This window comes from Talaromyces amestolkiae, assembly GCF_001896365.1.
Source record: "Talaromyces amestolkiae strain CIB chromosome Unknown scaffold13.1, whole genome shotgun sequence".
Classification (NCBI taxonomy): domain Eukaryota; kingdom Fungi; phylum Ascomycota; class Eurotiomycetes; order Eurotiales; family Trichocomaceae; genus Talaromyces; species Talaromyces amestolkiae.
This window is the reverse complement of record NW_024468049.1, coordinates 678,698-699,037: the sequence shown is the minus strand read 5'-3', so window position 1 is coordinate 699,037 and position 20,340 is coordinate 678,698. Positions and strand designations below refer to the sequence as shown.

Below are 20,340 nucleotides of genomic sequence, written 5' to 3'. Positions count from 1 at the left end.
CGGCCACTTTCAGCGCATTTCTTGACTACCGGTAGTATCCTGACGAAATTGAATTCGATTGAGAGAAGAGTCCATACCCACTCGTCACCCCTATCATTATGAATCATAATGGATGTCACCACGAAGTAGGGCAGGGGGCTTGGTCTATAGCAGGGCAGCTGGATTGCCATAATAAGAAGGCAGTTGCTGAAAGTGGAAATTTCATCTGCCAGAATTACAGAATTAACAAGTTGTCGTTTTAATCATGATGTTTGCGACTCCTTTATTTTTTCAATCCTCCCAATGCTATAGAAGGCACATGGGATTTCTTCGATAGACGGGCTGGAAATCAGAGTCGCTCAAATGTAGGAAGCTGATATGTTAACATTCGAGACGAATCTGAAAGTCAGATTCCGACCCCTTAAATGTCGTGCAGATTATATCAATCAGAAGCTTTCTCCAAATCTACATCGATCAATATCATTATCAGAGTACTGACTACGAAGTAGGGCAAAGATTAGTATGTAGCGCAGCTGGATTGCCTCAATAGGAAGAAGTTGCTAAAATKGGGAATTTGGGGSCCMAAGCCATAATTACAGCATTACACGAGTTGGCGTATTGACCAGGTCAGCGACAATACAAACATGCAACGGACAGCGTCACCGCAGCCACGCAACAAGGGCGCTGTACCAATGAAACAGCGGTGATACAATACACAAGCGGGGGGTGACTCCAGAATTGATTGCTTATTGGCCGCTCTACCGTTACAGCCCGAGACCATCAGCCAATTCTTACCGCTAAATAAGCTAGTGGTACTAGCGCTTACAGAGCCTCACAAAAGCGTAGGAATGACCGGCAAAGGCCCAACCCTCCCATTCAGTCGCACAAAATGGCGGATTCCCTCCTTTCACGCGGTTTTTCCCTCCATTTCGCCTCCCTCACCCCATATATGCTGCGAGCCCCCGTATACAAGTGACGGCTACCCTTATTTTCCACTCTCAGTACCGCCAGATTACCCTGAAAATGAGCATAACGTGTTGAAATTCGCCCAACAATCGAATGACAATGACCACAACCCTTGAAAGAAGCCTCTCGAGAGCTTCCAGCATGTCCATATCGGTGTCCAGTCCGCTCCTCTCTGTGCACCGCGACATTACTCCTCCAGCCATGCCCGACGCGGGCGTGGCTCACCTCCACGATCGCCTGAACTATTTGGATTCCCGAATAAGCGAACTACGCTCTGTGATATTGACCAAAGACTCGTACGTTGAACGCCGCAACAGAGAAGATCTATACATCCGACGCGAGTTTGAAACGCAAAGAACGATATCTGAACGTATCGATGTGGGCGTGACCATACTCAAAACCGAATTAAACCAGATCCGTAACAGCGTCTCATCACTGAACGGCGATACGGCGTTTTTACGAAACGATGTCGCCCGTCTCCAGAAGAACGTTCAACAGTTGCAAGTCGATACCGCTTTTCTACGTAACGACGTCACACGCCTCCAAAAGAACGTCCAGCAGATCCAGATCGAATTGGAAGCTTTGAAAACGGAGGTGGGTGGTTGTCGTACGGAGATCAAGCAGTTGCACACGACAGTTCAGCAATTACATACGGCAGTCAATCAATCCGAGCGCGTCCGGTTCAATTCGTTGGCAACAACAGTCCACGCCCCCATTAATGCTGTGCCCAAGATCGATCAGGATGGAACGTTACGATATCCTGATTACTTTCCCAGAACCGTTTGGCGTTTCTGGTGTCTGAAGAAACGAAGTCGTCGTGAGTGCATTCAGATTTGTATGTTTATGCATTGTGTCATTCTAACTTATCAAGTCCATCGCCTGGTTGAGCTTGCCGAATTCTTCGAAGTCGAAGGATACGAGTACTGGGGTCGAGACCACCACAATGATGTTCCGTGGGATGACGACGATGATTCAAGCGACTATAGCGATCGGCCAAACAATCTTACACGTGCAGAGGCAGCTTATCAATATCCTGAAGCTTGCCATCAGGCACTGGCGGCCATCTGGGGATTGAATTATCACAAGATCCGCAAGGCTGTTGGAGAAAGTCCTAATTCGCGGATGGCGAGCACCCCTGCCCCCAAGAGACCGGCCGAGGACATGGTCTCTAACCCTCATGTATCGACCAGACCGAAGCCAGTCAAACTTGCCAGACGTCTCGGCGACGTCTCGCCAACCATGCTACAGAAGCTCGTTTATGGCGTTCCATCTGTAGCATCCAAATCAGTCTCATCGGAACTTGAAGACAAGCTCGTCTGGCGCGAGCATGGGGGGTCTGAGATATCAGACGAAGCACTGTCCAAGTTGAAGGGCCTTTCGAGCGACATTGGATCCATACTGCGCGCCATTGAACGTGGGAAGCTACACGTCAAATCAGACCAAATGCACATTTCGCCTACGGAGTCTCGCCCACGTGGAGAAGCAGATATCAAGGGCGAGAGTCCCGAAGCGATGGCTGTCGAAGAAGAGGTACGCTCTACACACACCGTCTCGACCGAGATCATATCACCTACCGGATCGCTCCCGGATACAGCAAGCATGCTGTCCTGAACCACCACCCACGTATAGTACCGCCACCCCCCCTTTTGCAGCATTTACGGAGTTTTGGCATTTGCGGCGTTTTGATTTTAATACCTGGGATACCCTGCATAGCGAATTTTTTCGGGTGCATTACCTGGATATGATGGAGAGAAGATGGATATACTAACTATTACATGCTATATACATTGTAAATATTCTTTGCATGAGTGTATATACTGTGGAATGAACCAACCGAAACTTACTAAACATTGATGACCTAGGTAAAAACAGTAGAGCCTAGCTATAATAAGCAGGCCGCCTCACGATGTTTAGATCTTGCATCAATCCATCCATGGTGGATCTGGTTTAAGAATGGAGAGCAATCCGGCACATCAAGTTGCTTGACTGTTTATGATTAGGTGCACCCCTCGTTACTAAATTGACCTGATGCTAGAGTTTGTCGATACACATGTGGAAGGCCTTTTGATTTTGAATTAACATAATGCTAGACATTGCCGATATAAATACGGGGAGGTCTTCTAATCATTATACTGACTGCCCCATCTTTACAGAGTTCAGCTTACAACAAGAGTTACGAGCCTACACCCAGACTGATAACTTGGATATCTGGACTGTATGAGTTGTGAAACGCCAAACTAATCCCTTTACCTAGCCTATACTAACAGAGCAAGCTTCTACACTGACAATCGCCAGGACCCCTCAACTCATTGTCACAACCAGTTCAACTGGCCTGCTCAATACATTGCTTTCTATTCTACTCTATAAGTATCTATCTAAACCTGTAAACGCTTCAACAACAACCGCAAAAGGAAATTCTCAGACCCAGTCTGCCGTTCCAAAAAGTCAACCTCCTTCTGAATCTGAGTATACATATAACCCAGCATCTCTTTGGTGTACTCCAGACTCTTCGTCTCTGCCAGATGATCGAGGGCCAGCTTCTTCATCTCAAAGGTCATTTTGCCGTTGATTAGACGTTGATGGAGCATGGATTGGAGTCTGATGTTGGGTTTTGTGGTTAAGGAATGGATGAGTGGGAGTGAGAATTTGCCTTCGTCGAGGTCCTCACACCAGCCTTTTTGGTTGGTGTACTGTATAATAATTGTGGTTAGTTGATGTAGATGACAAGGTGAATAGAATAAGTAGGAAATGTACCTCTTCCGACATCAGATTCTGATAATCATCACGGACCTGGAAATATCGTCCAAACAATGTAGTCATACTCGATAAGTCGGGAACCCTCCTTGAATCATATCAGTAACAGTATATCACTATGCTTGAAGCGCGACTCTTACCCTGCCATAGGGGATTTCAATGCCATCAACTTTGCCACCATTTGGAACAGACCTCCGGTTTCTGTCCACAGTTAGCTTGCATACACGATAAGATCAAAGTCTAAAACGTACTATAGTCTACCATTTTGAGATACTCCTCAAGACTTGGGCATTGCACGTTAGCGGTCCAGTAGAGGTCTAGACTCTGGCCGATGTGCAGGCGTTTCAATTCATCTGAATTACAAGGTTAGTTCACCCTGTATACGTATGTGTCTAGGTGGAGGAAATTCAACTCACCAATGAACACATTTAGACATGCCGGGCTGTTGAGTCKCTGAGTCATTTCTAATGCCATGACATACAGATAGTTGGCCGAGTTGATTGTCTGCGAAATGCCGTACACGACGTGGGTGCTTGGGAATCCTCGACGGAGGGGCGAGTCATCTTCAATATCATCGAGCCTGCGAAAATGATCAGCGAAGGCTCAGCAATTTTAAGGGATATATCATACATTAAAGATGAGTTGTGCAAGAGATCGATGGCTTCTTTGATCACTTCCAGCTCAGCCTCTGGGACATTGAACCAGATATTCAGGGCGTCTATGGCATGATGTCGGACCTTTTTCGAGGGTAGTGACTTGACGTATTGAGATGGTGATAGGACAACCTAGACACCTGAATTAGTGTGCGAATATAGAAAGACTTTTGTTAATATAATCACTCACCTTGTCCGGAAGTTCTGGCAATTGAACGTCTAGAACCGGGCCAACAAGTGACTTTGCGGTCCTGGTCATCAGAACATCATTCGCAGAACTCAACAAGCCCGAAGTAGCCGGTGTCTTGACATCGACGACAGTCGAGTCAGTGCTATCATTCAAAGTTGTCTTGGAATCATCCGATTTAGCGCCCTCATCATCAGTATCCTCATTCTCTTTGGCAGCAGGCTTGTGAAAGTTGTAGCGGTGCGTATATTGACTCCAGACGACATTGCCACTGATACTGAATTCCAGCGCAGCAAGATACCGAAGCAAGTCCTTCGAGACCTGGCCTGTAGCCTGACGTTCAAACTCTCGATGGCGTCGCACGTACTCCTCGCAAGATTCGCGGATCTTGTCCTGGCAGATCTTCTTGGCTTCTTCCAGATCCACGGAATGCTCTTTCATGATGATCCAGATGGCGTTGGCCATGTCTTCTGATGTCGGGTTTTGCTTGAATTCGACGTACTCTTTTTCCCAAGAGAAGTAGTCATTTGCTAGGGCTAAAGTGGCGTAGGCAGGATCGGTGATGTTGTTCGCTCTTTCGGCTTCGTCTGGGCTGATTGTGAGACCCATGGCGAACGTGATAATACCAAACCAGAATCTGTTCACGTAATTTAGTACCAATACCAATGCATATGCATATAAATGAATGAGAACATACGTTTGACCCAGATTGATAACACGATGAGGAAGATACTCGTCTAGCCTTTGGAAGTTGAAATGCTGGCTTCCACTTTCACCCTTCACCAAGCCCTCCCAGCATTTCAGCAGAACCATAGCCTGAGGCTCATTGATAGCGAGAAGCTCCAAGATTAGTTTGGCTTGCATCTGCGATTTCCCGGAGGCCGACATTTTGACATTGTCTGCTGGATTTAGGACGCTTCCGAAGCCAGCGGCCATTTCATTGTTTTCGTGATCTCCCTATGCATCACTTTAGTCACAATCAAGTTGCAAAGATTTCCAAAAAAAAAAACCTACTTCTTCCTTGCCGACGTTATCGAGAATATCTATAAAAGATGTTAGCATACTTTGTTCTCGCCAAAAAAACGCCAGGCTAATCACCATCATGCAAGAACGCAAATTCATTTGCATAGGTAACAATCTCCAACCTCTCTGGGATACACTCTGGCACAGCAACAGCAATACCATTGAACCTTGGACTGAGGCACCCAGTGAAATTCCTGATTGGGCCAACTAGTCTTTTCCAGTCTTCTTGAGCTCGCAGAGCACCTTTATCTGCCAAATGGGCAAATTTGTGTACACGCAGAGGGAGCGAGCTGCAGAGGCCCAGATCATTATAAGTGGACGGGTCTACCAGGTTAGAGTAACGGCAGATTATTGAAGATGCTGGACTTTCAACAATACGCTCGTCTTCTTCCGAGGTCGGTTTAGATGGTTCCAATCTTGCATTCTGAGGGGCTGCTGCAGAGAGCCGGCTCTGAGTTGACAGCAGAAAACTGCGTGCCCATTCGAAAAACAAGACAAAAACCTGAAGGCATGAAAACAAAAACTTATCGGCGGACATTGATGTAGGTTGAGATGATATGATATGATGCGCTGCTGTAGCAGTGCTTTTCTTGGTACCTGCCATCGCTGCTTTCCAAATGTTCTTTGCAGCTAGAGTGCGAGAAGTGTCAACAACATCAGCACCCAAAAAKTATTGCTCTGAAATCAATATTGGCTTCAGTTATAAGAGACTGGCCTTGTACGTATATACAGCTTCGTGCAGGTTACGATAGTACTATCGACGAGCAGCTCGCCGCCAGCCTCGCGTTAATGGGGGCCACAAAGTGGAAATACTATATATCAACCGACTTTGAGCTGCTAACTATCTTTGCACTGTACTCTCTATGCTGATGATGCTATCTAGGACCTTACATGGGTATGCGAGTCATGTACGTACATCACTATACGTGTAAATATGGAGGTTGATGTAGCTAAATGTGGGCGTCGGAATTCGGAAACTAGACTACTAAGCAAGCTCGTATTATCTACTAAGCGAACTCTACTAAATTAATCAACGTGAAATTTAGCTTACTAACTTTGCTAGCTTATCTTTAATTCTCAAAGATAGTGCAACTATAGCTGTCCCTTCCTTTGGGGGCGAAGATCCCGGATGTCTTAGTTTGCATTATTAGCTCGATTCTTAAAGATATAAGCCTTCTAAGAGGCCTGATCCGATCTGCACTGTGAACGAGTACGATAACACGTCAACAGAATTGATTAATGAGCAGCTCTAGATAGTGCTAATGCATATTTGGAGTATGGATACCTCTCGCCCCTTCGCCCCCAAGGTTGGGAATAAATCCGTTTTTCGAGAGGATATAGAGTCTTTCAAGATGTTTACCGCACTAGTTTTTTATATCTGAAATCTAAGTTTCGATTCTCGATACTACCAGCACCTTTTAGACGATAAACTACTTATACTAGCGTGTCTCATAGTTCCTTTAGATTGTAGGTGCGCCATACAGCCTGTAGAAACATCTTCAGACTGTTCCCCTCCCTCTTGTACTCAATTCTGAAGGCATTCGTAACAAGCCAGTTTGTTTCTTTCATACTTTCGACATGCTTGTTTCGAGCATGATTGTGCCTCAATCGGCCACCGAGATTGCGGTGTTGGTAGTTGCAGGCACTGTTTTATATCATCTTGTAGCCTGTATCTACAGGCTTTACTTTAGCCCTCTAGCCGGATTTCCAGGAGAGAAAATTGCAGCAGCGACACATTGGTATACAAACTCCCCTCCATGCTTAGTTGAGCGATCTGACTTTCTCCTTGCGCATTAGGTACGAATTTTATCACGATGTAATCCGCCGTGGCCAATACACTTTCCATATCCGCGATATGCATAAAAAATATGGTCCCATTTTGCGCATTAGTCCATATGAATTACACATTACAGACCCGAGTTTCATTCACGAAATTTACGCAGTGAGCAACCGGCGACGAGATCGATGGGAATGGTCTACGAGGCCAGGAGGATTCAATGGTTCAGTTGGTGGAACGAATCCGCACGAGCTGCACCGCAAGAGACGGGCTGCATTGAATCCTTTCTTCTCCAAAGCGAGTATCAGGAAGCTTCAGCATGAGATTGATGAAAAGGCGATTCAGTTGGTGCAAAGGCTTCGAAATGAAAAGGAACGGGTTTTTAAAGTCAATCATGCTTATGCCGCGCTCACAAATGGTTAGAGAATGAATATGCGTTGTGTCGTTTTCCCCCCATTACTAACGATTTTTTTCTCTTGATAGATATCATCATGAGATATGCTTTTGCTCGAGAGGATAATCGCTCTGCGCATAAAGGTATGTGGTTTTTTGACACGTGAGATTCCTTCTATTAACGATCTAGATTTCGATCCCTCGTTCCATGATAATTTTGTTGCTGGTGTATCGTGCTTGAACCTTTTGCGTCATGTCTCCTGGCTAGATCGAGCGGCTAGGTCGCTGCCGATGAGTGTACTGAGTTTATTTTCTAGCGTCATTGCTCAGTTCTGGGAAGAGAAACAGGTTCGTCGTCCTAGGATAGATACAAGATCGCAGGCACTAATAACGTGGCAGGCTATCACCGAGGAGGTAAGGCAAATTCTCAATGGAACCAACAAGACCTACGAAGCACAACCTTACCGCACCATCTACCACGGAATCCTGAACAGTAAACTGCCAGAGGAAGAGAAGTCCCTCCAGCGACTGGCAGAAGAAGCCCAAATCACAGTCGGAGCTGGTACTCTCGCAACCGCCTGGGTCATGTCTGTTGGCATGTACCATCTATTGGCTCCCGGTTCGGTATCAATGCTTAATACATTGCGGAAGGAGCTCAAAGAGGCAATTCCTGACCCCAATGAGCCTTTAGATTGGAATAAATTGGAGAAATTACCCTTTCTCACTGGTGTGGTCAAGGAAAGCTTGCGTTTGGGCAATGGAACGACAACGAGATTGCAGCGTATTGCTCCAGATGAAACCTTGATCTACACAGATCCCAATACCGGCAAAGTTTGGGAGATTCCTCCCGGTACCCCTATCAGCCTTACCTCGCTACATATTCACCACGATGAAAAGATCTTCGCCGACCCCGAGTCCTTCCGGCCCGAGCGATGGATCGAGAACCCAGAACTGGAACAGTATCTCTTGACATTTTCCAAAGGCAGTCGGCAATGTGTCGGTATGCACTTGGCATATTGCGAGATGTATATTGTACTGGCACGAATTTTCCGGTCTTTCGGTAGAAAGGACGAAGATTCCGGGTGTGATAAGATTGGTAACCTGGAATTGTTCGAAACAGATGAACGAGATACGATTTGTGTAGCCGATTTGGTGGTTCCTACGGTATGGGAAGGGTCCCAAGGGATTAGAATGAAAGTTACGGATTAGCCCTAATTGTCTAAAATTGGGCAAACTTCAACGGACGGCGTTGGACCAATTAGAGCACGAGAATAGATCTAAATAGTGCGAGGCAAATATGAGTTCGATTAAAGAACAGAACTCACCACTGTAGCCGAATTCCATCAAGCCGGACTACTCGGATCCGCGTAGAATGAGTTTCATAGGATTGACAAGCTGATTCAATATAATACGAGCTGTTTTATCTCATGCTTTAGTCTTCTGCATGCTTACCAACGTTGGATTTTTAGTGCCACCTATTGGTTCCCTAAAGCATGCCTATCTCCTACTTTGGGGCCCTGGGGCGAAAGCCATGCATTACGTGGTGTGTCCTTTGAATCTAGAAGCTTGATTGATTAGATTTACAAGATCCTAGCTATCAGTGGATTTTTTAGATCTTGAATCCAAGCTAATGCAAGCTAAGATACAGGCAATCTTTCGCCCCCAAGGCCCGGGCCGAACGTCACTAATAGGGCAAATGGCCTCATAGATAGTAGGAAGGTCGATGGCTATAGGACTGATTGACTGGGTAGTACATGTTTGGAATTAAAATTCGTGTCACAAATGAATTGGCTGCCCGTGGCAAGAACAAACTAAGCCTATATTCTTACACTTACAGTAGCACTTCTATTCCTCAGTATTACTAGGCTTTCAGCTATGAGCATGGTTCCAGCGCTTGCTCTAAAATTTAGCGTCAATGTATCGAATTTCAGATTCGTACCTACACGCAAAAATTTAGTGCGGTAATAATGTCAAACGAGATTACAGTTGTACCTGATTAAGATTAGTAAGAGCAATTTCTATGAGATATTCTATAAGAAGGATTCTAGTAATATTTTCTAAAAGAACAAGCAATGGCACTAATATTCATGATTTCAACCCACTGCTGCTGAGCGTCAACAAGGGCATTGACGTACTAGATTGCTGCTGATTGTCTTCACTTTCTGTAAATCTAATCTGCATGTGTCTATTACTCTGAGAAGTATCTTTCGGCGAAAAGTATGGAACTTATCATAATTGGCGTTGTGATCTTGGTAGGAACTCATATATGCCTCATCGAAAATGTCGTCTGAAAGCTTACACCCGACAGATCGCTGCGTACCAGGTTGGGATCTGGATCTACAACGCTTGGTTCCATCCGCTGTCGGGATATCCAGGCCCCAAGCTTTGGGCCGCATCGTATATCCCTTCTGTGTATCACCGCATTCGGGGCAATTATATTCCCATACATGTCAAGTTTCATGAGCGCTACGGGGACGTGGTACGAGTGAGCCCCTCAGAGTTGTCTTACATCAATGCGCAAGCATGGAAAGACATCTCAGGACAAGGTCTTAATCGACCGGATATGGAGAAAGACAGACTCTCGTTTGGGAGACCCTTGCCGGGCATGCCCAGCATCTTCAATGCGAATCGAGTTGATCATGGCCGCATTCGCCGGACGATGGCTCATGCATTTTCAGCTGTTGCACTCCGAAAGCAAGAACCGTTGATACGGGACCATGTCAAGCTGCTCATCAAATGTCTAAGGGAACATCAGGGCGAGGTGGTTGATATGGTATCTTGGTTCAATTTTACCACCTTCGACATGTTTGGCGACCTCGCCTTTGGTGAGACCTTTGGTTGCCTGACCAACTCGACTTACCATCCGTGGGTGGGTATGCTCATTATGAGCATGAAAGCAGGCTACTTTATCATCCAGTCTCAAAAGTACCCCTTACTCGAGAAGATTCTGCTGTACATGATTCCGGCCTCTCTACGTCAGCGAAAGAAGGATCACCTCGCTTTGACTCAAGAAAGGGTCGCCAAACGAGTAGAGAAGCAGACTGACCGACCTGACTTCCTCAGCTTTATATTAAAGCATGAGGATAGTACTGGACTGACAAGGCCAGAGCTGGAGATCAACGCTAGCACACTCATTGTTGCTGGATCGGAGACCACGGCCACCCTATTGTCGGGATGCACGTACTACTTATTACGCAATCCTCGTGTGATGCAAAAGGTTATTGATGAAATCCGACAATCCTTCCAAACGGATGAAGAAATTGATATAACAGGTGTCAACAAGCTGAAATACATGCTAGCGGTGTTGGATGAGGCGTTGCGAATGTATCCTCCAGCACCAGGCAACTTTCACCGTGTTGTACCTGATGAGGGTGCCGTTGTCAGCGGCAAATTTGTACCAGGAGGGGTGAGTAATCTCTTTTTCATTCCTTGCTACTTAGGAATGTGTATTGACAATCCTCTTCAGTCAAAGATATCTGTCTGTCACTATGCAGCATATCGCTCACCGAGGAACTTCTATAAACCAGATTCATTTATCCCTGAGCGCTTCCTCGGCGAAGCCGGCTTTGAAAACGACCAGAAGGACGTGCTTCAACCATTTGGCATTGGGTCACGGGCCTGTTTAGGACGAAAGTCAGTAGTTGCAATTCATGTTGATTATTTCGATGCCTTGGCAAACTAACGCTATTGTTCAATCTAGTCTCGCATATTTCGAAATGCGGCTTATCTTGGCTCACGTCCTCTGGAATTTCGACTTGGAGCTTGCGACAGAAAGTACCGACTGGTCTCGTCAAAAGGTCTACGCTATTTGGGATAAGTCTCCGTTGTACGTAAAATTAAAGCCGAGGGAACAGATTTGAAGCTGGGTTACGGTTGAGCAAAAAAATCAGTAACTGCATGGAAGCTTTTTATTAGATAGATATCCAGATAATGGATAAAGCAAAGTAGAGCTACACCGAGAATATGTACCTAACTGAGAAAGACAACCATTTGTTGGTGACAAACGTAGCTGAATACTAATTACAAAAAGCTATTGTAATGATAGAGTCTCTTCATCATTCAATCCGTGGTAGCGTATTGTAGCCATTCGGGGTCCTTCTGTAAAAGGTCCATTTGATCCGAAAATAGATGGACCTGAACTTCGATACCCCCTGGATATCCATATTTAAACTTATCATCAGAATCATGTCCTCTCCTTCCGTAAGACGGAAGGATCAGCACCAAGGAAGGGGTTATCGACTCCGTCATGCGCCGCATTGCGCAAAAAGCTCCCAAACCGACATCCAGGTCCTTCATATCTGGATAGAAGTGCTCCCACGAATTGAACAAGACATCATAGCCCATGAGATTCATTGGTGGATACACTCCAGACTTCATTTGCCGTGAGATGAATTGGTTGGTTAGCAGCAAGTTGAGCTCGTTTGTGTCCTGTTGGAAAATCTTCTGGATCTCGTTGATCGGCACAGTGCGTTTCTCATCATTCAACAGGGCGGAAACAGGCAGACCTGTAAATACCCAGGTGGCAGAATTACCAAAAAAGTCGTTTGGCAGTGGAGGGTTCAGGCGTTGGCGCATATTAGTTACGAAAAATCCTTTGCTTTCAGTAGCTGCAAGATCGGTTTCTGGCGTCAATCGCGTCCGGACGATGCATCGCCACAATAACACCGCGATCGACTGGAAAGCTGTTGGGCGTTTTGATAATTCGCCTTGTAGGGAAGATCTCAGATCCTCGAGTTTTTGAGCGGATACCCAAAAGTTCTTTGCAACACGTGTCGTACTCTTCATGCTCGCAAGGGGTTTCATTCCTGCTGAAGCATTCTTAAATGCGACTTCCAATCTCTGTAGACCATCGGTCACGCCTTCAATGTTATCTTGGCAAAGTCGAGATTTATCATGGATAGCCTCTGGGTTTTCGCCAGATTGGAGATCTGCTGACAATCCATCTCGGGCTCTCTGCAGCCAATGCCGTATCAGGCCGGCAAAGCCACTGGCATCCGTAATCTGGTGAGCAACCTGGACCAAGAGAACAAATCCACCGTCAATGAAGGTAAGATGAATGACACAGTTCCGTGAACTATCCGGTGACTTGGTCAGATCAACCTCCACCTTGAAATCGGCAAGATTGATCGCCTCCACTGCAAATCTGCCATTGCGGTGCAAGCTATCAAATTTGATATCTGGTCTGTGCGCGACATTGAAGTGAATTGCAGATGATTCCTTCACCGCAATATGAGGCTCGCCTCCGTCTCCTGGTCGGACAACTTGGCCAAGTAATTGGGGGTAAGCCAAGATCCCAGGCTCAGGCTGACGAAGGAAGGATTTCAAGCTATCCTGTAAACGCGAAATGAGGCTCTGAGCCTCCTGAGAGTAAGGTGATAGTTGCTCGTCATCGGTGGAATAGATGAGCAGTTTGCTAGTGAATACCGGAGGAACTTGAAGATCGCATGAAGAAAGAGGATATTTACCCTCAAATGGAGTGTCCGGACGGATTAGATACGTTTTTGACTCCATTTTCATCAGCCCTGTCTGTCAGTATTGCATGCAATATTTCTGCCCAGGAAATGTAAGAAAATAGTGTATGTTTAATGGTAGTCTTCTCTTGGCAATCCTATATCTAATAACAATTTCGATCCTCTGACGAACACGGTAAGAATTTTGGATACATTCATTAGCGGTTTACCCGGGACACCCCATTCCAATAGATGGATACATACAGAGCCGAAACATGCAATTTTTTAGCGTCTTACTATTATCATACGGTGCTTGTTCTGCCACAAATTCTTTGTGTATCCCCCGGAGCGGCCCCTAAGTTAAACTCCAAGTGATGTCCTTGTGGGTAATCTAGTTCGGCAAGCGCCGGCCCCCAACTAGGCTCTTGCGTGTCGATTGGCTCAGTCGTACAGCCCGCTGAGGTATTTCTCCCAGGGGTTATCCACCCAAAGCTTTAGGGCTTTTAGGCTTCTTATCCGTAGGCTTACTTATCCACAGGCTTGCTTAGTAGTTATTTACCCACAAGCTTACTCACCAAAAGCTTACTCACTCAAAGCGATACTCCGTTGAGACCTTGCTCAAGCTAAAGCTTGCTTTTTTGTCGATTCAGTTGCTCAGGCGCTTGCTCTTAGCCTCTTATGATTGCGAATCTGCAAATCTAGCCAATGAAACACTTTGGATAGATAGCCATCTAATATACCGCGCCAAGGTCCAACCTAACTACTGGGGTTGATTTGAGGTGTGCACTCAATCTTTGCATTTCAGATGGGTCCATAATTCATATTATCCAGTAGCTAGACTTCTTGCTCCTTTGAGCTGAGTGTACGAGCTAGGAGCGCACAAAAATGGCTCGTCGGGAACGATCTGTGACAGTTCATGAATTAGGGCTTCTTGATTAGGGCTTGCGAGTTAGGGCTTGCCAACGCCAAGAGCAAGCTCTACGACTCGCACGTGGGTTAAGTCTTACTCTAACTACGACTACGTGAATACATAGCATCTATGCAGCATCTATCTTTCAGCAAGGCGCTAAGAATTCATAGGTGGGCGCTTGTTCTGTTTACGTGTTGCAAGCCCTCATTCCGATCAGTTGAGGGTCGCCCAGTGACTCACAACAGTCTAGATACTGTTTCAATATGGATACGACTTACGACTAAATGCCAATCGTATACACATCAAAATAAAAATTAGTGATAGTAAGATCTATACGACCGTTTGTGCTTGATCGGCGAGCAACTCGTCTTGTTCCGCACTTCCAGGTCCTAGGACGCTCGTAGCTTCAGCTTCGAGCTCGCTTCTACAATCGGGTTCCTCCTTATCCTCATCATCATCGTCACTAGACGCATCACTCGACGAGCCCTCGCTGCTTGTATAGTCCTCGTCTTCCTCCGCTTCTTCTCCTCCGCTTTCGCTCCCAGCTTCGTCCGGGTGATCCCTTAAATAAACTTCTTCCAGGACAAATTTCCCCTTATTCATTGATGGCGCTGACATATTGGCATCCGATGTTTTTGCATCTCGTAGCTGTCGATGGAGATCATCATTCAGTATATATATTGTAGGAAACTCAAGTACACTTCTTCCGCGAAGAACATCCCGTAACGTCGCCGAAGGCTGCAATGGGACTAGAACAATGTTGATGGTAGCAGCCCGATGGCGATGGAGGTAGAAGTAGATGTTGCGATGGGAATCTGTATTCATATTGATATCTTCAGAAGAGGGCCGTTGTTCGTCGGCAGGTATATTGTTGATTTCGCTTTTCGGAGCCGGGAAAACTCGATCGTAGGCTTCTTTTAACGGTATAGTCTCTAGACAAGGCCTGACTATTTTCTGACCGGTTGAAGGCACGATCCACTCCACGCTCCAATTTAGGCATTTATGTCTGTCTCCTGTTAGCCTAGTGTTCGATCGCTTTAGTGGCAAAGAAGACATACTTAGGATGAACCCTAGAATGATTCATCTTCCTCCTCGACAAACCCGCCGGAGCCCTCACAAGCTTGACACCCGCCTCCTCCGCCGCACGCACAAACCCCAGCTCCCCCTTCACCAACCTCGGCGCTTGTTTATCACCATTCGGCCCCCTCTTCCTCTTCTTGCTTGCATGGCTATTTTCGCTAGTCTTCTTCACCATATACTCATGCTCCAACTCGATTCCTCGATTCTCCGCATCGCGCTCAGCACGTTCGAGTCGGCGTTCGATCCCCGTGATGAAATTAAAGTCGCGATCGAATGAAGCCTCAGTTTCGAGTTGTGATCGCGTCAGGTAAGCGGCTGGGTCGCGGACGCCGGTGCATGATGACCAGGTCTTGTGTTTCCGGGTGCAGGGGAGAGAGCATGTGCGGACGGAGCAGCGTGGACAGCGGTATTTGGGGGTGTTGATGTGGCTGGAGTTCCGAATTAGAATAAAGAATCATTATAGATAATAAAAATAGGAGAATACCAGATGTTGCACAGTTGCGAGAGAAGGGATTCTTCGGACATGATGATATTGATGTGGTTGAAGTTGCGGAGTTGATGACATCGCGGACGGAAAAGCACGAGGTATTTTTCTTATCAGCCACTCTTATCGATAAGCAGCTGATAACGATACTGCGTTTATCAAGGAAGAAGACATCTCACTTACAGTGAGACTTCAGCTATGGGGGGGAAACAATGTCATCTGTATTGAATGAGAGGAATAGTCTACGGCTCGCTAATCTTCCTAGGAATGTCTACATATATGCTATGTTCATGCATAGCGATATCATTGATTGGTCCTATTACTGCACTGTAATACATATAGCGATAATCTGCGCATAGACTCTGGTAACAACAGACCGATCAATCAAGGTACGAAGTCCGGATCAGCATCTTGCAGGTCTGGACGAATGTATTCCCTGGCTCTTTCAAGTGCGAGCATTCTTCTTCCAGCGAGCAATCGATGTCGAGCTTGTTTCATATCAATTCTTGCCACCTGTGATAAGTCGTACTTCGTAAACTTTTTGCGTTGGTCTTTTGGTACCATATCGAGAATGGGAATGACTGGCTGTACAGGTTTCCTTGGTCTGGGAAGAATATCCTGTAATCGAGACAAAGTAAGCATATGGTAGACGGAGAAGAAGTGAATCAGGCTTACAAAACTTTCACCGCGTTGTTGAAGTGTCTCGTCTTTTAGTTCCCAGAATTCTAGTCTTGCAGATAAGGGTCCAATCCAATCATCGACGTCAATTTCGGTCTCAAGTTCTTTAATCAGGTCATCTGTTGCTGTGTCGGACAGTATACTGCTTGGGTCATCGTTCCCGTCGCCCCTATCGTTGGTAACCTCGCCATCAGTATCATCAATACTACCATCACGAGCTCGCGCCTGTTCATTACCGAATTGGTCTACCAATTTTCGGGCTCTATTCTGGAACGCTGTGGTGTGTTTTACATCTTGAAGGGCTTTTCTGTCCTCTTTGATGTCGACAATAACAACAAGATTGACATCTTCAATTTTCGTAAGCCAATCGAATGCATCACCGAGAAGATCTTCGTGTGTCTCCGTAAAACCGACCTCAAGTACAACAGTGAATTGGAACTTGATCCCACGGGGGCTTAGGAATGAGATCACTAGATCAGGAGTCTTCTTTCGAGCTGGAGTCTTTCTTCGAGCAAAATGATCAACACGAGAACTTGCAATGGGCAGCGAGCCCGTGCCGATATTGAGATTCTTGAGCACTTTGTTCGAACTGGATCCTTCAGACTGGAAATCCCGTAGATTCTTTTCCAAGACCCAGCAGAGAGCTTGATGGACAGGACTCCCCATAGGTATTATCTGGAGTCGGCAGTCGTTGGGAAAGTAAGCGTAGCGGAGAATCTGATTTCGTTCTTGTGCTAGGTCAAGGAACTCCTGGAACCGCGCGGTGGAGTAAAAGTTACTGGGTATCCCTAATTCAAAGTCCTCTGACAAGGTAGCAAGCTTCCATAGTATATGGTTTTCGGCGGCGTCTATCGATTTAGCGTAAAAGATATTGCGAGTGCGATGGACTTGGGACATTGTCTCCCCTTGATGAAGTGTATTGCATGCCTTTGAAATAGGTGATGAAGACATCTTGGAGGTTGTCGGTGCAGTTGAGTAGGAAGAGGAGGAACGCACTGGCGCGGATACAATATGGTGCTGGATGGGAAGGTGCTGGACAGGAAGGCGCCAGACGAAAAAGCTTTGAAAGACAGGTACTAGAGGAGAAGGTGCTGGATGGAAAACAGAAGAATAAAAGGAAAAGAAAATTTTAGATTAGACGTCGGGGACGTGTCATCGACCAAAGTTTCCAACGAAAGTTTGGTTCCTGTTGCCTAGCAGTCTTGTCGAAGGGGAAAACACTGCGACAGTCATGTTCAAGCTAAGAAGGTGTCCATAGGGAGGAAATGAGAGAAGATGAAGTTGAGAGGGTATATTTTTGAAAGTAAAGACGGTCGTCGCAGACGCCACATCACGAATAGTCTCTCACCAAATCTCCCAGGAAACACCAAATGACCTTTTCTGGAGAGACATATTTGATGAAATCCTAGACTGATGTGAACAGTTTATAGTCATGTCCAGGACTGGGTGTGAGCCGGATTGTTGCCTTGCGGTATGGTTGCTTGCGAAAATGGTGGCCAGTAGTTCAAACAGCGCTTCGACATGACGGGCATTTGAGCGAGATTGTGTGACTGAATCAGTCTAGGCGTCAGTATCCTTGACGTTGACTGCTAATAGGCGAGCAAAGATCGCCTCCCGCTCGGAGAGACGATTCGTTTCTTAGTAGTGATATGAATAGTGTGTGATAATTTGACGAAGTAGTGGACAAGAAGGGTAGTACTAGTCCACATCAATGCCCTGAACAAAGAGAGTGTGGGGAGTCATCACTTCATGGATCCGATGCCAGTCATTACACGTAGCGCTAGCACCATTGTCAGGAAAGACTGCGGTCGCGAAGGTGTCGAACTTGTTGAAGATAGGAATCCAGATCTACGACCCGTTAGTAATTGGCCCGTAGTCCATTCCTCCTTCCACTATCCAGCGGCAGTACTAACTTCGTCTAACTTCGCGGTGACAATATCGGACATAGTGTGCCAGGCGAACGATTCTCCGCCATACTTGGTTGCACAAAACTTCAGCACAAGACCACGCCATTGCTCATGGCGAAGGATCGCCATAAGACGCGCGATTTTCGGCATCTCGAATTGGAACTGGGTAGCTAGAAAAGTTTTCATCACCTCGGGTTTGGAGAGTGATTGTATGATGCTGAATTTGAGAAGGTCAGAGTAAGACCATGCAAGGATATCAGAAATATTACGTACCATAAGCTGTGCATCGTAAATCCAGATCAGATATAACGCCGCCAATTGTGGCGTACAGAGGACCACCTTCGTGCGAGCAATGACAAGTGATAATAGTGGCATGAATCGTGCTAATAAACATGATTGCTTTGCCTAGGAATAACCACAGAAATCCAGGCCATTGGCTCTAAGCATTGTCCATCCTCATCAGCCAGAATCATGGTACTCTCGGTCTTAGATGTAGCAAATTTCTTCTTAATGAGATCAGACACCACCAGTTGTGGAATGCAGAGGACCACCTTTTTGCGAGCAATCAGTATGACACGGATTGTCGCTAATGCTTTGCTGAAGAGCTCCTTGTCCTTGACCCATTTCTCGAAAGCGCTATCAGACTTCTTCGGTGCCTTTATGAAGTCAATGTTTTTCAAGCGATGGTAGACTGCAATGGCGTCATAAGTGAGGTCGGCTGGATTGTCTTCATCTGAGTCGGCGTTCGGGTCGACTTCGCGTTCATGGTCAGGCAGGTAAGTGAAGGGGAGGATCACCATCGGGTCGTATTCCCGTTCGACACTGAACGTTTGAAGTTGCCGTAGGCTCATGATAGCCTAAGTAGCGATTGAATAAGATCAACTCATGTTTTGTTGAGTACATAGTTCGGTCCTCATTAGGCAGTGTTCCTGGAGTTTGGTTAGCAGCCTTCTTCTCGATCAGGTAAGAACTTACATACGTGGACTGCCCAAATAGTCATGAGTGTTGGATATAGTAGAACAACGAACATGCTAGCAGAGACGGCTAGCTTAGTCTACTAATAGACATAGATCTTGTAGCCGTTTGATATGGAGAGTCCGTGGATGATGCAGGAATGCAGAGGACTACCTTCGTGCTAGCAATGACTGCGGCACGAATTGTGGCCAATGCTTTTGACGAAGAGCCCATTTTCCTCGACCTATGGCTCGAAAGCATCATCGGACTTCTTCGGTGCTTTTATGAAGTCTATGCTTTGCAAGCGATTGTATACAGGGACGCCTCATCCGTAAATCCCGATCCTTCGAGGTGGGCGTAATTAGTGAAGTCTTGTAAGATGTCCTAAAGCCAGTCGTAGGCCCAATAATCAAGTAAAAGCGAGTAGCTGCCCGACTGCAGTGAGGTGTAGTCGATTGTCACTTTTTGCAATACTTTTGATCTGGACCGAAATAGTTGTAATAGTAATTTAGAATCCTCATAGCCATATATCAGCACGGATAATCACACTTTATTGAGCTATTTGATTAGTATATCATATATCTCAGTCGATAGTTGAATATAGACGTACATTGCAGGAGAGTGGTTCGGTAAGATGCTCTTCGACCACAGCGTAAACCGCAGGCGGAATAGGTTGTTCAAGGAAGGTAAATTCTGCGCTCATCTAATATCATTCTGTTAGTTAGACTCTGCTCGAATGATAAAGCAGTCGAGGACATGGTTATCACTTACGTTGAGGGTCTTTTTCTTTTGACGGGGCGAAGTGGGTTTGACGATGTGTAAGTAGCGACTGTAGATAATGTTAGCCTGTCTTTTGCAGAGACGATTCGTACGTCAAATGCCTACCATTTTTAGCGCAGCGTTAATGTATTATGAGCCAGAAGGCGAAGGAAATTAATGAAAAGTCTCATAGTCTGAGGAGTAGGTTAAGAAAAGGAAGAAGATCATATCTTGAGCATGGTGGAAAAATGGACATGCTAGCAGAGACGACCAGCTTAGACCGAGGAAGAGGTTGAAGATGAGGATGTAAGAGAGAAAAGCAGAAGATGAAGAAGAGGGGGAAGGAAGGGGATTTTATACCCTTCTGGTCACACGTCTGCAGAGCT

At 46.0% G+C, this 20,340-nt stretch overlaps 7 protein-coding genes across 7 annotated transcripts; 2 read left to right on the top strand and 5 right to left on the bottom strand.

Moving 5' to 3' along the window:
• Positions 1-1,086: 1,086 nt before the first annotated feature.
• Positions 1,087-2,556, top strand: BHQ10_006897 (uncharacterized protein; the record flags this gene model as incomplete). Its single annotated transcript, XM_040879533.1, has 2 exons — positions 1,087-1,762; positions 1,817-2,556. The coding sequence occupies 2 exons, from the start codon at positions 1,087-1,089 to the stop codon at positions 2,554-2,556; spliced, it is 1,416 nt and encodes a 471-aa protein (XP_040735401.1).
• A 764-nt stretch (positions 2,557-3,320) lies between these two features.
• On the bottom strand, positions 3,321-6,100 carry BHQ10_006896 (uncharacterized protein; the record flags this gene model as incomplete). Its single annotated transcript, XM_040879532.1, has 10 exons — positions 3,321-3,635; positions 3,700-3,787; positions 3,840-3,900; positions 3,951-4,052; positions 4,116-4,279; positions 4,330-4,484; positions 4,543-5,176; positions 5,237-5,496; positions 5,554-5,582; positions 5,638-6,100. 10 exons carry the CDS (start codon positions 6,098-6,100, stop codon positions 3,321-3,323), a joined length of 2,271 nt encoding a protein of 756 aa, XP_040735400.1.
• A 1,040-nt stretch (positions 6,101-7,140) lies between these two features.
• Positions 7,141-11,592, top strand: BHQ10_006895 (uncharacterized protein; the record flags this gene model as incomplete). Its single annotated transcript, XM_040879531.1, has 8 exons — positions 7,141-7,301; positions 7,360-7,757; positions 7,823-7,876; positions 7,923-8,080; positions 8,132-8,896; positions 10,041-11,138; positions 11,199-11,365; positions 11,433-11,592. 8 exons carry the CDS (start codon positions 7,141-7,143, stop codon positions 11,590-11,592), a joined length of 2,961 nt encoding a protein of 986 aa, XP_040735399.1.
• A 199-nt stretch (positions 11,593-11,791) lies between these two features.
• BHQ10_006894 (uncharacterized protein) lies at positions 11,792-13,243 on the bottom strand (the record flags this gene model as incomplete). Its single annotated transcript, XM_040879530.1, has 1 exon — positions 11,792-13,243. One exon carries the CDS (start codon positions 13,241-13,243, stop codon positions 11,792-11,794), a length of 1,452 nt encoding a protein of 483 aa, XP_040735398.1.
• A 1,179-nt stretch (positions 13,244-14,422) lies between these two features.
• Positions 14,423-15,697, bottom strand: BHQ10_006893 (uncharacterized protein; the record flags this gene model as incomplete). Its single annotated transcript, XM_040879529.1, has 3 exons — positions 14,423-15,098; positions 15,151-15,600; positions 15,657-15,697. 3 exons carry the CDS (start codon positions 15,695-15,697, stop codon positions 14,423-14,425), a joined length of 1,167 nt encoding a protein of 388 aa, XP_040735397.1.
• Positions 15,698-16,040: 343 nt separating this feature from the next.
• BHQ10_006892 (uncharacterized protein) lies at positions 16,041-17,285 on the bottom strand (the record flags this gene model as incomplete). The annotated part of the gene is made up of 1 exon (XM_040879528.1): positions 16,041-17,285. One exon carries the CDS (start codon positions 17,283-17,285, stop codon positions 16,041-16,043), a length of 1,245 nt encoding a protein of 414 aa, XP_040735396.1.
• A 747-nt stretch (positions 17,286-18,032) lies between these two features.
• BHQ10_006891 (uncharacterized protein) lies at positions 18,033-19,092 on the bottom strand (the record flags this gene model as incomplete). Its single annotated transcript, XM_040879527.1, has 3 exons — positions 18,033-18,182; positions 18,248-18,520; positions 18,661-19,092. The coding sequence occupies 3 exons, from the start codon at positions 19,090-19,092 to the stop codon at positions 18,033-18,035; spliced, it is 855 nt and encodes a 284-aa protein (XP_040735395.1).
• Positions 19,093-20,340: the final 1,248 nt, after the last annotated feature.